The sequence below is a fragment of the Delphinus delphis genome, chromosome 16, assembly GCF_949987515.2.
Source record: "Delphinus delphis chromosome 16, mDelDel1.2, whole genome shotgun sequence".
NCBI lineage: Eukaryota > Metazoa > Chordata > Mammalia > Artiodactyla > Delphinidae > Delphinus > Delphinus delphis.
In genome coordinates this window covers 63,641,674-63,656,516 of record NC_082698.1, presented here as the reverse complement: position 1 = coordinate 63,656,516, position 14,843 = coordinate 63,641,674, and the positions used below count along the sequence as shown (strand labels likewise).

Below are 14,843 nucleotides of genomic sequence, written 5' to 3'. Positions count from 1 at the left end.
GATGAATGGATAAAGAAGTTGTGGTATATATATATATATATATATACACATACACACACACACACACATACATACATACATACACACAATGGTATACGACTCACCCATAAAAAAGAATGAAATAATGCCATTCACAGCAACATGGATGGACCTAGAGATTATCATACTAAGTGAAGTAAGTCAGACAAAGACAAATATCATATGATATCACTTATATGTGGAATCTAAAAAAATGATACAAATGAACTTATTTACAAAACAGAAATAGACCCACAGTCATAGAAAACAAACTTAATGTTACCAAAGGGGAAAGGGTGGGGGGAGGGATAGATTAGGAGTTTAGGATTAACAGATACACACTACTATATATAAAATAGATAAACAACAAGGCCCTACTGTATAGCACAGGGAACTATATTCAGTACCTTGTAATAAATCTATAATGGAGAAGAATCTGAAAAAGTTATATGTATAACTGAATCACTTTGCTGTACACCAGAAACTAACACAGCATTGTAAATCAATGATACCTCAATTAGAAAGAAAGAGAGAGAGAGAGAGGGAGAGAGGGAGGGAGGGAGGAAGGGAGAGAGGGAGGGAGGGAGGAAGGGAGGAAGGGAGGAAGGGAGGAAGGAAGGAAGGAAGGAAGGAAGGAAGGAAGAAGAAAAGAAAAGACCCCATCCACGCTAACAGTCCATCCGTCCCTGGACTCTCGTTTTGGTCTACTTTCCCGTAGCTTTTTAACAAAGTTCTTGTTGCAATGTCCAGCCTGGTTCGGAAAAGAGATTTTCTCTGTACTTTGGTTGTGACAAGTGGGAGTCCTCCTGGGAGGAGAGTGGAGAGGGCAAGAACAGGTCTCAGCCATGGCTACCGACCCTCTTCTTTCCACCTTCAAGTTTGCCCCTGCTGCTTGCTTCCAGCTGAATCCCCTTCCCTCCTGCTAGGGTCAGGGAGGCGAGGAGAAGCACTGCACTGCCTGACTTGCCCGAGTTTCCTGGAGTCCTAAACTCGACAAGGCCGCTTCTGCCCCCAGATACAATACGGATACATTCTTTCTTTTCTCCAGCATGCACCAGGACACGACTGGGTATGTCTGCCTCCTCATTCAGCCAGCCAAGAAATCAGATGCTGGATGGTACACATTGTCAGCCAAGAATGAAGCCGGCATCGTGTCATGCACTGCCAGGTTGGATATATATGGTAAGTATAATGGCATCGGTTGATCTGTGTGGACAGGCAGCTTAAAAATCTTTTTTGGGGGAATTCTCTGGTTGTCCAGTGGTTAGAACTTGGCACTTTCACTGACTAGGCCCCGGTTCAGTCCCTGGTCGGGGAACTGAGATCCCGCAAGCTGCACGGCGTGGCCAAAAAAATCTTTTTTCTTTTAGGATAGATGTAGTATGTTTTCATAAATGAATTGGTTAGATCATATTTTAGTGCTTAAGCGATGGATTTTTTAAGTCATTTTATCCTAGTCACCTCAGGCTTTCGTACACTCTTTCATTTCACTAGAAGGTTAATCTTCTTCCAAAAGAGGTTAATTTTTCTGTACTTCTAATACTAGGAATTACAACTACTTCAGAGTGTACCTGTGCTTGTACTTCTAATCACCCAGCATCTTCATGCCATCTCCTTGCTGCCATGGGTCACCCACTGGAACTCCCTCCCCACTGCCTGTTATTCCCCAGTCATACCTCCACCCAGCAGAATTTTCCAGACCCTATTCATTTGTTAATTAATTCCACAAATATTTATTACTCCAATCTCACAATCAGGCTAATAATAGAGAGCTGTCCTAATGATACTGATATCAGATGACTTTTGTACAGTGACTTGTAATTTATGAAATGGTACCCTAAGATCCTCCTAAACCCATGAGATTATTGTAATTGTTGTTACCCTCATTTAAATGCAGAAGAAATGCAGAGACTCAGAGAGATTAAGTGACTACAGCTGGAATGCAAATCCAGGTTTTATATCGTTCCTTTGAGCCATGTTTCTAATTTTCAAAAACATTTAACAAATTAATCTTTATTAATGTATTTGTGTACTCTACTCCTCTCCTCTATAATTTTGACATTAACTGGTATTTTTGAAGACATATTCCTTAACCCAAAAGAGTAAACCTTTTTTTCCCCCTTTTAAAAGAACTAATTTGTTGGCTTAATAAGTTTCTTATTCATTACTGGTTTAACATGATTAACCAGAATAACAAATAAGAAACAGTAACTCTGCCTAGAACCTGAGGTCCCTGCTATTTATAGGTGCACCCGCCCCCCCCTTTTTCATTTTTTTTGGCCCTGCCGCGCGCCATGCAGGATCTTAATTCCCCCACCAGGGATCGAACCCGTGCCCCCCTGCAGTGGAAGCGCGGGGTCTTAACCGCTGGGCCGCCAGGTACCTCCTTTCTTTGGTACCATACAGGAGGGGTCTTGGCCTGCCATTTTCCCTAAGTCTAATATTTAGAGAAAATACATAGCTTTCTGGTTATCTTCCTTAATTCGTGGACTTGAAAAGAAGTTCAGCCGTGAGGGACGCTGGCTCGAATGTACTTTCCCCTGGGAGGATCCGAGGAGAGACATGCCAGTGATATGTTTCTTAATCCAGGCTAATGCCTTACCATTTCACCCACTTCACCATGTCAGAAGGAAACAGGTCTCCAACTAACAAACTCATACCAATAAGCCCTGAAACTGATGACTCTTGTCGCAGTCCTGCTCATCCCCGGCGGAGTCCCCAGTTCAGTTAGTCCTGGCTCACCTCTCCCTGGCTCCCGTCCTGATTCCACAGCACTAACAACGCGAAGCGCTGAATCCTCAGCTGGGACCGGGGAGTGGGGCAAAGCATGGAGGATTGGGGGTAAAATCAATCCCGTACGGCCCCCCGCAATCACTTCCTACCTGTCCGAGGAACGGGGACAGTAGGCATCCGTCTCTCTTCGAAAAGAGGGCTTCTAATAGTACCTGCTATCAGGTTAAGGTGTCCGACAGAGCCAGGAAAGGCTAAGGGGCGGGGGGCGGAGGGCGGCGGGGAGGGGCTTAAACCAGTTCATGGCTGCCTTACTGAGTGCCTGCTCTCTCGTGGAATCGCTGTAAGTTTTGTCCTGTTTTGTAGCTTTCAAATTTTGATTTTATCAATTCACTTAGAGGCATTTAGATCCCGAAAAACTTATTCAAAAGAATGAAATCAACAGAGGACCCGTTTATAAGTGGGAATGCTACAAGGGTCCATAGCTTCGTAGGACCCAGAACGTCCATGTTTCCCACCTGGTGCTTCCCCTTCTCCACAGCAAGGTTCTTGGAAACCTCATGAGAAGACTGCTTGGTAATTTCTGAATCAGTGACAACACACAGGACTGAGCAAATTGGATGGATATTTCATTCAGGCCATGTTCAAGCCTAAGGATCCTGGCTGCTAAAACCAGTGTCCCTTTTGGACAGTGCTTGGTGAACGTGGAAATTCTAATATTCCCTTTTGTCCCCGAACCATGGTTGATAGCACATAAGTTACTTTTCAGTCTTCTTGCTGTAGCTCATTAGAACCTGATTAGGGCGGTAGGTAGGTGATCGCTGATTAGTATGATCAGGTGTGCGGTCAGAGGTCTGGACTCATCTTTTGGCTTCCATTTCCATAGATTTCTCATCTCCACCTTCTGAGGTGCCCTGCCTTGAGAGCCTACCGCCCTCTCTACACCGCCCTCCACCCAGCAGACTCCATGCTAGGTCAGGAGAAAATTTTGAGAAATCACCCTAGTCACCCACTGTTCCTTCTTACAGTCCCAAATTTTACTGGATTAGAATCATAGGGTTTGGAATTAGGGGATTAAAAAATCACCAGCCCAATTTCCCTCTTCCCGACAGGGAAGGAGAGATTTTATTTCTCTCTTTTACAAATGAGGCATTTCAGACCCAGATATATTTCAATGCTTTACTAAGATCCTACAGAAAGTGTTGGAATGAGCACAGAATGCACCCCTGACGTGTACCTGCTAGACTGTATTCCTTTGATTGTAACACATTATTTGGTCCATTTTCCAGCTCAGTGGCACCACCAGATCCCACCACCCATGTCTGTCCGGCCCAGTGGCAGTCGCTACGGATCTCTCACCAGTAAAGGACTTGACATTTTCTCTGCCTTCTCTTCCATGGAAAGCACAATGGTGTATTCATGCTCTTCTCGGAGTGTAGTGGAGAGTGATGAACTTTAAGAATGTCTGGGTGCCTGCTGTGTAAGGGGGTGGATTGTGGAGGGGGAAGGAAGACCAGCCAGATAAGATGGTTTCCAAGCAACTGGATTTGAGTAAGTTCCCACACTGCCCGACCTGTGGCAAGGAGAGCTTTGAGTAAGTCAGCTGGGGACTCATGCAGTCTCAGCTCAGGGAGAGATGGAGGGCTGTGCCTTTTAAGATTCCAACAAAATGAGAAGACAATACCGCCGAACCAAAGATGTCCTGCAGCTGCCATCCACTGCTTTGGGAAAAAGCTAGCATGCTTCCCTGCCCCCTGCTGCGTTGGGGTATTCAGGCCCTCCTAGGAGCAATTAGGGGTCAGATGCTTGGGCTGAGAGGAGTTGGACAGTAGTGACCTTTGGAATCACTAACTCACTAAACAATGCAAAGGAAAAAGTCAGGGGGGGTCTCCACCACCTTTCACTGATTGCATCCATAGCAGTAGTTTTGGTGGATTCATTAAATCAGCTTCTACTTAGCACTAGGAGTCTGTGCCATACAACTCCCATACATGGAGAAGCACTTTCGATTTGCTTACCCTGGGTGTACTGAGCCACATAATAAAGTGCCAAAATGTGATTGAGATACCAAAAAAAAAAAATCACTGGAACACTAAATATTGCACAGTGCACTTATTCTATAGCCAAAACAGGGACCCACCACCCTGCCTGTACCATTTTCTTTTGGATACAATGGTGAGTGGTTTTTTTTCTGACTATATATATATATATATATATATCCCTAGGCTCTAGAACTAAAGGGTTGTTAATAAACCAACCAGAAGGAAATCTTCTGCGGGGTCACTTTTAAAACTACAAGCTTCAGTTGCCACTTGCAAAAATATTCAGGCATCATCATCATCTGCCCAAAGAATATTGGCTCTCCCGCTTCTCCCCTTGCCCCAAAAGTCTGCAAGTATATGAAGCAGTGAGAAAGGAAGAAATGCAAACTAGAAGAGGAAGTGATGGGAGAGTGGTTTTTGTTTTTTCATTTGCCCGAGCAAAGCAGTGGCTGTAGAAGGAGACGTCTTTAATAGTTGTGAACTGCTTTGAGATCATTAGTCAAATTGCATTTTCTATACAGAAAATATTATGCTAACTGAGAAACTGGGAGGGACAGGGAATGTGCATCTTTATTCTAACCCACTAATTCAAAACCTGCCTCTCCACTTAAGGAATTTTTAGACTAAGTTCACTGTGATATCCCAGTGCCTAGAAGAGTGCTTAGCACAAAGTAGACATTCGATAACTATTTGTTGGATGAATGAATCTTATATTAGAGAAATCTACAATGTATGCACCAGTCAAAAAATTGCCCTAGGGATGGTCATCACGGCACGGTTTGCTCCAGTTCACCAGGGAAATGAATTGGAGTGTCTGTTACCAACTCCTTGTGCCCAAGTCCTTGGTGTTCTCTGAGCCAGACATCCTCAGCTGGCATCTTACTCAAGTGAACAAATAGTAATTGCTTAGAAAGGCTTGAAATTTTCTTCACTTCAAGGCAAGGATTTCCAGTATAAAAATAAATTCATTCACTCAAAAAATCATTTGTGTGTCCACTCTGTATAAGATGCTATGCTAGAGACTATGGGCCATACACAAATATGATAAGACACAGTCCCTGCCTGCAGAAAGCTTACAATCTAGTGGGGGAGGTAAGAAAAAAGGCATGTCAAGTGCTGCTTCTTTGGCCAAAAGTCTATTTTTTATTAAAGGGAAGTTTCTAGTACTCTTTACCCTGTATTTTTCCTGACTCTAAAATCATCTTAATTATTTTCAATCTTTATTTCTTAATTAAATAAAAAACCATAAGTTACATCCTTAAGAAATAAAGATTTCAGCCAATTATTTAGCAGAATTATTAGACTTTTTCCTTTCTTATGTATGCAGGAACAATAGTAAAAGTATAGGCAACTGTAATGAAATTGAATGCATTCCATACAGAATGCACCCTGTAAAATATTCTGTTTCTATATTGGCTTCTATTATCAAATCTCTTTATGACCAAAGAGCATTTTCTAACTCCAGGATTGCTTCTCCACAGTTGGACACCCAACCTCCTCATCACATCTATTAATGTAAACTCTAGACAGTCTCCTATGAGAGGATATTCTTCATCTCTCTATGTATTCGCTTTCTGAATTTTTTTTTTCTGAATCTTTTTTATTTGTTGTTTTACACTGTTCAACAGTGAACTATGATAAATACTACATTTGGCCACTAGATGGCACTGTCGAACCTAAAATATAACAAGGTTTAAAATTCCTCGAATTTGAACTTCCGGATTATGTTACAGGAAAGTTTCTCAACCTCAGCACTCTTGACATTTGGGGCTGGATAATTCGTTGTTGTGAGGGACTATCCTGCACGCTGGAGGATGTTTAGCAGCATCCTTGGCTTCTACTCACTGGATGCCAATAGCAGAGCAACCCCTCCCCAAGTTGTGGCCACCCGAAATGTCCCCAGACATTGCCATATATTCCCCGGGAGGCAGGATCCCCTTTGTTGAGAACTACTGTGTTGAACAAATCCAAATTCTATTGGAATTCAATTACAACGAGGAATACTTATATAAGAAATTTTAGTTCTGCTGGATATGTGTGGACTCAACACATCCAAAATCAGATTCATCATCTTCCCTTTCATAAACCATTCATCATCCTAGTTTAATGATTTCTATTAATGGCACCATCACAGTCCTAGTAATCTAAATAAAGAGTATCCAAGTCATTTTTTGCTTCCTCTAATCAACTGACAAATCATGTTAATTCTAACTCGATTATTTCTTTTATATTCAGGCCTTCTTTCTGTCCCCCCGTGGTTCCCCAGTTCAGACTTTCATTACTCTCTTAATTTCCCTCAATTCTTCTGACTTCAACCATAATAAGAGACTTCTAATTGGTCTTCCTGCCTCTAGTCCTGCTTTTTCTCCCACTCAAATCTAGCTGAGATCTCAGCATCAGATCATTCTTCCTGAAGTACTGCTCCAATCATATCATTCCCCAATTTTCGAACCCCCAGTGGCTCCTTGGAGCCAACCCAGGCCAGCTGTTCTGTCCTGTGCTACTCAAGCCTTGCTTCAATATGATCCCAAAGCTTTTCATCCATTACTCAGAAAACACATCCAGTGCACCAGCAAAGTTAACACAGGCCTCAGCTTTCCAGCCACATGGCTCTTTTTTGCCTCCAGCTGGAAGGCTTTCTCCCCAATCCCCACCTACAGAAATCTTACCTGTTCCTTAAACATCTCAAATGCTACTTTACTGCCTCTATGAAATATTTTCTGACCCCCCCCCCAGACCCCAATAAAATATAATTCTACTTTTTTTGAAATCTTATAGCAAATTTCTTGAGTCTGGAAAAAGAGAAGATGAATTTGTATAGTATTTTATATAAAACACAGCCTCTATATACCTGCCTGACTCTCCCCTTGCACTAGCCCAGTCTTGCCTGCACTAGATTTTAGCTATTTGTTAGTAAGGACTGTGTCAAAAGTTTGCCTTATACAGAGGAGGCACTCAATAAATATTTATTGACCTAAATTGGACTTTAAAATTCTATGTAAGTCAGTATGTTTCCATATAAAATGAATTGAGTCTAGAGCAGTGGTTTTTAACCTTGGCACACTAGAATCTCCTGGGGAACTTTTAAAAATCCCAATAGCCATGCCACAACCCCAAATCACTGTCATAAGTTCTGGGATTCTGGCATAGGCATCAGTATTTTTAAAGCTTCCCAGGTGATTCCAACGAGCAAGTGAGATTGAGAAGAATCATTTTATTACCATGATTTGATCACAGAACTTACCCTAAAAGGTCCGAAGGGCTGCAGATAGCATAGGCTGTAGCGTCGGCGTCAGTGAAGAATGTACTTCCTCCTTGTTGCACGTGCAGTGCATGTCTGGAAAGTAGAAATAAACATGCACTTTGGTCTTATTAGACCCTACTATTTTGCACTACACTTGTTGGACATGCAGCATTCATGAAGCCCTCGGAGAAATCTCCAAAACTGCAAAAATGGCCCGGGGAAAGAGGGACAGTTGGTACAATCCTTCTGGCCCTTTTTCCAAAAAGCTATGCAGATCTCATAAGCACCCTTCTTTCCAAACAAGTGAAGGGCTTTTCATAACTTGTTTAATCATGGAAATGGGGATCAGAGGGAAAATGGGGAAAGAAAATGCAGCATTAAAACCAAACCGCCAGACTTCCCTGGTGGCACAGTGCTTAAGAATATGCCTGCCAATGCAGGGACACGGGTTCGAGCCCTGGTCCAGGAAGATCCCACATGCCATGGAGCGACTAAGCCCGTGCGCCACAACTACTGAAGCTGGCGTGCCTAGAGCCCATGCTCCGCCACAAGAGAAGCCACCGCAATGAGAAGCCTGCACACCAAAACGAAGACCCAATGCAGCCAAAGATAAATAAATTAATTAATTTAAAAAAAAAAACCAAACCGCCAAGCTGCTAATAGAAGAAAGACTACTTCCTCCTTTTTTGTGTCTACATGTCCAAGCTACAGTGTCTGAGGTCCTTTCTGCTTCTATCCCCATTCCGTGTTTTTCTCTGAGATGCCCTGTGCCCCATGTTCTGTAACCCCCCCCATGCTGTAACCCATCCCCTCACCGCTTCCCCACAACCTGCCAACATGCCTCATGCTCCAAAATGACCTAACTCCTGTTCCATACATCTTGGCTTAGGGGTCAGAAGAAAGCAGTCCAATCGAACAAATCCTGAATGCCTGAGAGTCTAACTTCACAGAGGAGCTGAGCTTTTAAAAGCAGTTGCTTCCTTACTTCCATCAACTTCTAATAGATGGAACTGCTGGCAAAAGGAAAAAAAAAAAAAAAAAATCAGGCCGGGAGGGGAGGTCTAGAAAACTGAGTCAGACATCCAAGTTATTCTGGTTGATCACAGCCTCCTCCTGTCCTCTTCCTCCCTACACACTCCCAAAGAACCTTCCAAGCTGAGATCCTGGCCTGAGTCTGTTTGTATATGGGCTATTTATAAGTTGGTTGTAAACTCAAAGGCAAATTTACTCATAATGACCTTTATTCAAGGTCCCTTCAGGGGTAACCTGGACTCAAAGTATTTCCACTTACGGTCGAGTTGAAAATCACTGGGCCTCACCAGGAAGAAGAACAGATACTTAGATTGCAATAGAGCTTGTTGAAGTCCTTTTCACCACTGATTGTCTTTTCTTGTTTTAAGTGGATCAATATTTCAGAAAGTTAATTACTGAAGCATTGCTTGAAGAATGCCAAGCATCTTCTAAACTTTGACAATGCAGTGGTCATCAGTATGCTAAAAAAAAGTTGCTACTACCATGTTTTTTAAAAAATCTGTGCGATGCAAAAAAAATGCATATTTGTTAAAAATATGTTTGCCTCCTTTTTCTGCCTAATTATATTAGTTAGCAGACTTGGTGCTATAGAACCATAAACAGGCTGTTTTTTGTTCGTATTTAAGTAATGGCCACTTCAAACTCCGAAGAGCAATAGCCTTGAAATTGCAAGAAATAGAGAAAGAACACACTTTTCAATCCTCTGAGAATTGTGCCATAAATGCTGAGTGTAAGCAATAAAGAAAATTGCTGTACTGTAGAGGCATATATACTAATTTGCTAAAAGATTTAACATACAAGTGAGTAGAAAATGTTTCCCTAATAGTAAAAACTAAAATATTTCAACATTATTTGACAATAAATATTTGACAGTTGACATAAATGGGCATTTTTCTTTAAAATGCAGAAAACAGTGCTAGTTTCCAGGTTTAAAGATTGGTTTTTTTTGATGATGATTGAACTGATTTTTTAATGTACAAATACATATATTCGATACTTAAAAGAGATTTTTTAAATTATTCAAATTGTAAAAATTACCACATACGTTATAACCTGGTCAGATATCTCTAGAGGAACAGAAAGATAACTGGGTTTTAGTCTTCCTAAAATATCCAGCAAGTCCAGTAAACTTCTCATAGAATGTTTTTTACTTTCTAAGATAAAAATTCGTTCTACCTCCTAACTGAAAACAGGGACACATTAAAATGAAACTTAAAGATGGGAAAGATGGGGGTGGCAGGGTGGGGGATGCTTGACCAGTTTCGATTGGAAATGAATGGAGTTACAAGTATAGTTTTCTTACAATAAGAAGTACTTTAATACACACTAGGAAACATGAATGATTTTCATATAATGTAGTAAGAATGAATTGCTCAATGTTCCAAAATTCCAAAGAACCTGATGTTTCTACACATATTCAGTGAGTTATCTGCAAACTGGAGACAGATTCCTATAATTTCCCCACAATTAGTGGGGCAAGAATCCAGTGAACTAACTACATTCTAGTATTGACCACAGCAGTCATTACCAAAAGATTACTAAATGTATGTGCACACAGTATAAACAGTTTTACCGTTTGGGTTTTTTTTTTTGGCTGCGTTGGGTCTTCGTTGCTGCGCGCGGGCTTTCTCTAGTTGTGGCGAGCGGGGGCTACTCTTCATTGTGGTGCGCAGGCTTCTCATTGTGGTTGCAGAGCACGGGCTCTAGAAGCACAGGCTTCAGTAGTTACAGCATGCAGGCTCAGTACTTGTGGCTCACGGGCTCTAGAGCGCAAGCTCAGTAGTTGTGGTACACGGGCTTAGTTGCTCTGCAGCATGTGGGATCTTCCCAGACCAGGGCTTGAACCCGTGTCCCCTGAATTGTCAGGCGGATTCCTAACCACTGTGCCACCAGGGAAGTCCCGTTTTACTGTGTATTTTAAGGAGAGGTAAAACCCTGAAATAATTCAAATGAGATAATTTGAGTGCAACTGTATTTTTTAATGCACACTGGTTAATTAACTTTTACTTTCTCAGTATTTTGATTTCAGAGGTACCATATCCTCTTTTCTGATTAAATTTCACTTATTTTTTCAAGCTTTAGCATTAAGTTTCATGACCTACTCTTCTCTCTCATTATCTTCCTGTCAAGATAAAAATCTATAAAACATTTAATAGCATTCGGAGAGCTCCTTATGTCTAGGAATTCTCAGGTGAATTCCAATAGGAATTTTAATCATTCAGATGAATTTCAGATACGTTCTCTAATTTTGTTATAACTCTGGAGTCTCTGTTTCTTTACCTGTGAAATAAACAAAATATCTGAGACTTTCCCAGGATGGAGGGTAGGATAAATAAATACTTATGAAGTTTACTGTAGAGACCCTTTAAAAAAGTGATAGCAGGGGTTTTTTCAATCCAAAGAAAATGGTAAAAATATTTTTCTCCAAAGTAAGTAGTTAATTTGTTTAACAAGTTCACATTTCTTCCCGGTCCCACTACTTTGTATTTCCTGAGAAGGGTAGTACACAGTGGGGGAATTTCTTCTTCCAAGATGCTATGTGTGAAGAACCTAGGGGTAAGACGGGAATAAAGACACAGACCTACTAGAGAATGGACTTGAGGATATGGGGAGGGGGAGGGATGAGCTGTGACGGGGTGAGAGAGTGGCATGGACATATATACACTACCAAACGTAAAACAGATAGCTAGTGGGAAGCAGCCGCATAGCACAGGGAGATCAGCTCAGTGCTTTGTGACCACCTAGGGGAGTGGGATGGGGAGGGTGGGAGGGAGGGAGACGCAAGAGGGAAGAGATATGGGAACATATGTATACGTATAACTGATTCACTTTGTTATAAAGCAGAAACTAACACACCACTGTAAAGCAATTATACTCCAATAAAGATGTAAAAAAAAAAAAGATGCTATGTGGTTGAAAAAAATCTGGAGAAAAATTAAATAAATTCAAGAAATATCCTATCTGCTTTCTACAGGCAGATTCCAGGGAAATTTATTTCAACATAGGCAGAATAGCCTAAGGGAACTCAGAGTCCTGCATCTATGATCAAAGCTAGTGGAAATGATGACTCCGCAGTGCACAGAGAAATAGGAAGAGAGTCCCTGTATTCCTTTCTGGATTACGCAGTTCAGGACAACTCCATTGTACTTCTCTAGGCTCTAATGAAGAAATATTCCATACTAGCATGTCATTAGCCTTATGTTGAAATGAATCAACCTTAGGATAACAGATGGATACGGACCCTCAAAAATGAACATATCCTTTGGTCTCTGTTTTCAAATTCTTAGCTACATCAAGTCTGAATTTAAACTCCATGATTCATTTCAGCCATGAGAACTGACAAAGTTCTTGTGTCCGAAGGCATGTGCACACACACACCAACACACACACACACCCATAGCTAACAGTTCAATCATGGTCAAGGGACACATCTTATGCTTTTCCTTTCTCTTCCTGCATGAGTTCTTTCCACTTGAAAACACACCAGGCCCCAGAAGGCTTACAAACATGATATGCTTCCATCTCAGGAAGCTAGAGTCAACTTATTTTCTAAAGTACCTTTTTGGTTATTGAAATCCTAATGGAAAAACTATTTTAGTAACCATTTTGAAATGTGTGAACTATATAAACTGTATATTTCGTCTCTATTACTAGAAAGCAATGAATGGATCTTGGCTTTTATTCCTTTCCTCTGCATCGTGCATGTTAGATATTCTTTGGAAATGAAAACCAATGATCGCTTAAGCCAAAATGTTTGTGAGCATTTACTGTGTCTTTCTCCAGGAAGTATATGGCATTGTATTCCAGTAGCCCACATCATCTCCATGACACCCGTTGCTGTTTCCTAGTTGTGTTTTCTTAAAGATTTATTGGAGGTTGTGTTTTGTTTGGAAACTTTGCAATTAGAAAAAGAAAAATTAAGAACCAGTATTTAATTCAACCTGGATGTTTTAAAAAGCAGTTTAGAGGATGTGATGGACTGTTTCTTTATTCATTAAATAAAATTTTATTTATTCTCAGTTAGTTACTGGGTTTGTTTTGTGTTTTGGTCCCAGACTTTGTTATGTGAGATGGGTAAGTTCTTGCTCTCAGTAGTTTTTTTTCGGCTTGGGTATTTTGGGGGTACACTACCAGTTTGAAACAGCCATCCAAAAGTCCTGTGTTAATTCAATAAAACACTCGTTAAAGCTTGCACCCTCTAGTATATTCATGATCAGAGCAAGGAATGGGTATACATGTGAAAAGGTTGGTCATATATTTATGGTCTTATAAGTGCTTTGAAATCTCTGTCACCCACAGGCAGCAAAAAGAGATATCTTTAGTGAAACCTAAGCAGAGAGCAGAGCAAAATTCAGTCCAAAATAACACTTTGCTTTTACTCTAAGATGGCAAAATTTAAGTAGTGAACTGAGCCTTAACTGTTGAATCCTGTAGCGCTGTTACCCACAACCCAAATACATTCCATCTGGCTCATATCCAGCAGAAATGTTAGATCTTCATTAATATAATGGTCACCTCATTAACTAAGAAATTGGGTGTAACTGGATGTTAAGAAAGATAGCCTAATTCTTCTTAAGATCTGCAAATACAAAGACTGTGACAACAATATAGTCAGTTTTTGGTAACAAGGTTAATGGTGTCATAGTAGATATTGTTTAATTAAGCAGTTCTCAACCCCATCAGCCAGTTAGCATCACCCGGAGAGTCCTGAAAAAATATCTATGCCTAGGCCTCACCTCAGAGCAGTTAAATCAATTCTTGAACGGGGGGCCCCAGATTTGGTATGTTTTTCAAGACTCCCTACCTGAGATTCTAATGAGCAGTCTGGGTTGAGAACCACTAGCTTAGATGGCCTTTCCCATCTTGATAGCCCCATTCACTTGTATAGGGTTCTTCAAGACTTCTGACCCTGGGGTTTGGCCTCTACCTGCAGCTGGCACCTAGGGAGAGCCCACATATAATAACTAATGGGACTCAAACCCTGCCTGGGAGTGGGTCTTCTTTTGTTACTTAATATCTCTTAGGAGCTCTTATGGTACATATTCCCGATACTCTACAGTTGAAGCATTCAGCTGCACTGTTCAGGGCGGCTTACTGATTAGTACATGTGTATTCTTCTTGGCTGCCTACACAAGGACAAGGATGATGTTGAAGAAGGCAGGGTATGGGTAGATGCTTGATAACATTTGTTGATTTCTTAAGAAAAGGAAGCCCGAATAAAAGAATATTTTTGAATTTCAATGTGTTCAATGTGTTACGAAACTAGAAAGAACAGATTTTCAAAGGCGAGACAATATAGTATATTGTAGCAACTTTTAGGTTGCTTGGTAATCTAAATTCTGTTATGTATAGTAATAAATGAACCTTAACTCCACAAATATTTTACATTTGTTTTATCCAAGCTCCTAATCCATAAACCATGATGGATTCCCCAACATACAGTTTGAGGAGTTTTATCATAGATTGGGTTTGATCACTGAGACCCATTTACTTTTCCCTCAAATATCTTTCAGGAAAAAAATAGTACATCAAGTGGGGTGGAAAGCTTAGGAATTTGGTAAGAGTTAAGTTGCTTCCAGAGATTTCCAAACCACAGAAATGGGCAACTAAAAGCATAACAGTTAACAGATTCCCACTTTTTGGGGGGAATGGGGATGGGGGAGAAGAGGCATAGGATTAGAATAGCATCATTTTAATTAAATTGTTTGATTTCATTAAGAAGTAGACACAGATGTAGAGAACAAATGTATGGATACCAAGGGGGAAAGGGGGCGGTG

The 14,843-nt window shown here is 40.9% G+C and overlaps 2 protein-coding genes across 2 annotated transcripts in view; one reads left to right on the top strand and one right to left on the bottom strand.

The window, feature by feature from the left end:
- The window catches only part of MYPN (myopalladin), a 69,576-nt gene extending 61,539 nt beyond the window's left edge, over window positions 1–8,037 (top strand). Inside the window, exons 18-19 of the mRNA XM_060034924.2 lie at window positions 1,067–1,200; window positions 4,038–8,037. Of these exons, the coding sequence (XP_059890907.1) occupies window positions 1,067–1,200; window positions 4,038–4,207 (304 nt within the window). The 3' untranslated portion in view covers window positions 4,208–8,037. The remainder of the gene's footprint in view (window positions 1–1,066; window positions 1,201–4,037) is intronic.
- Window positions 1–14,843, bottom strand: part of HERC4 (HECT and RLD domain containing E3 ubiquitin protein ligase 4) — a 270,043-nt gene that overhangs the window by 229,631 nt on the left and 25,569 nt on the right. Inside the window, exon 2 of the mRNA XM_069541545.1 lies at window positions 8,035–8,127. The gene's annotated coding sequence lies outside the window, so the exon portion shown is untranslated. The remainder of the gene's footprint in view (window positions 1–8,034; window positions 8,128–14,843) is intronic.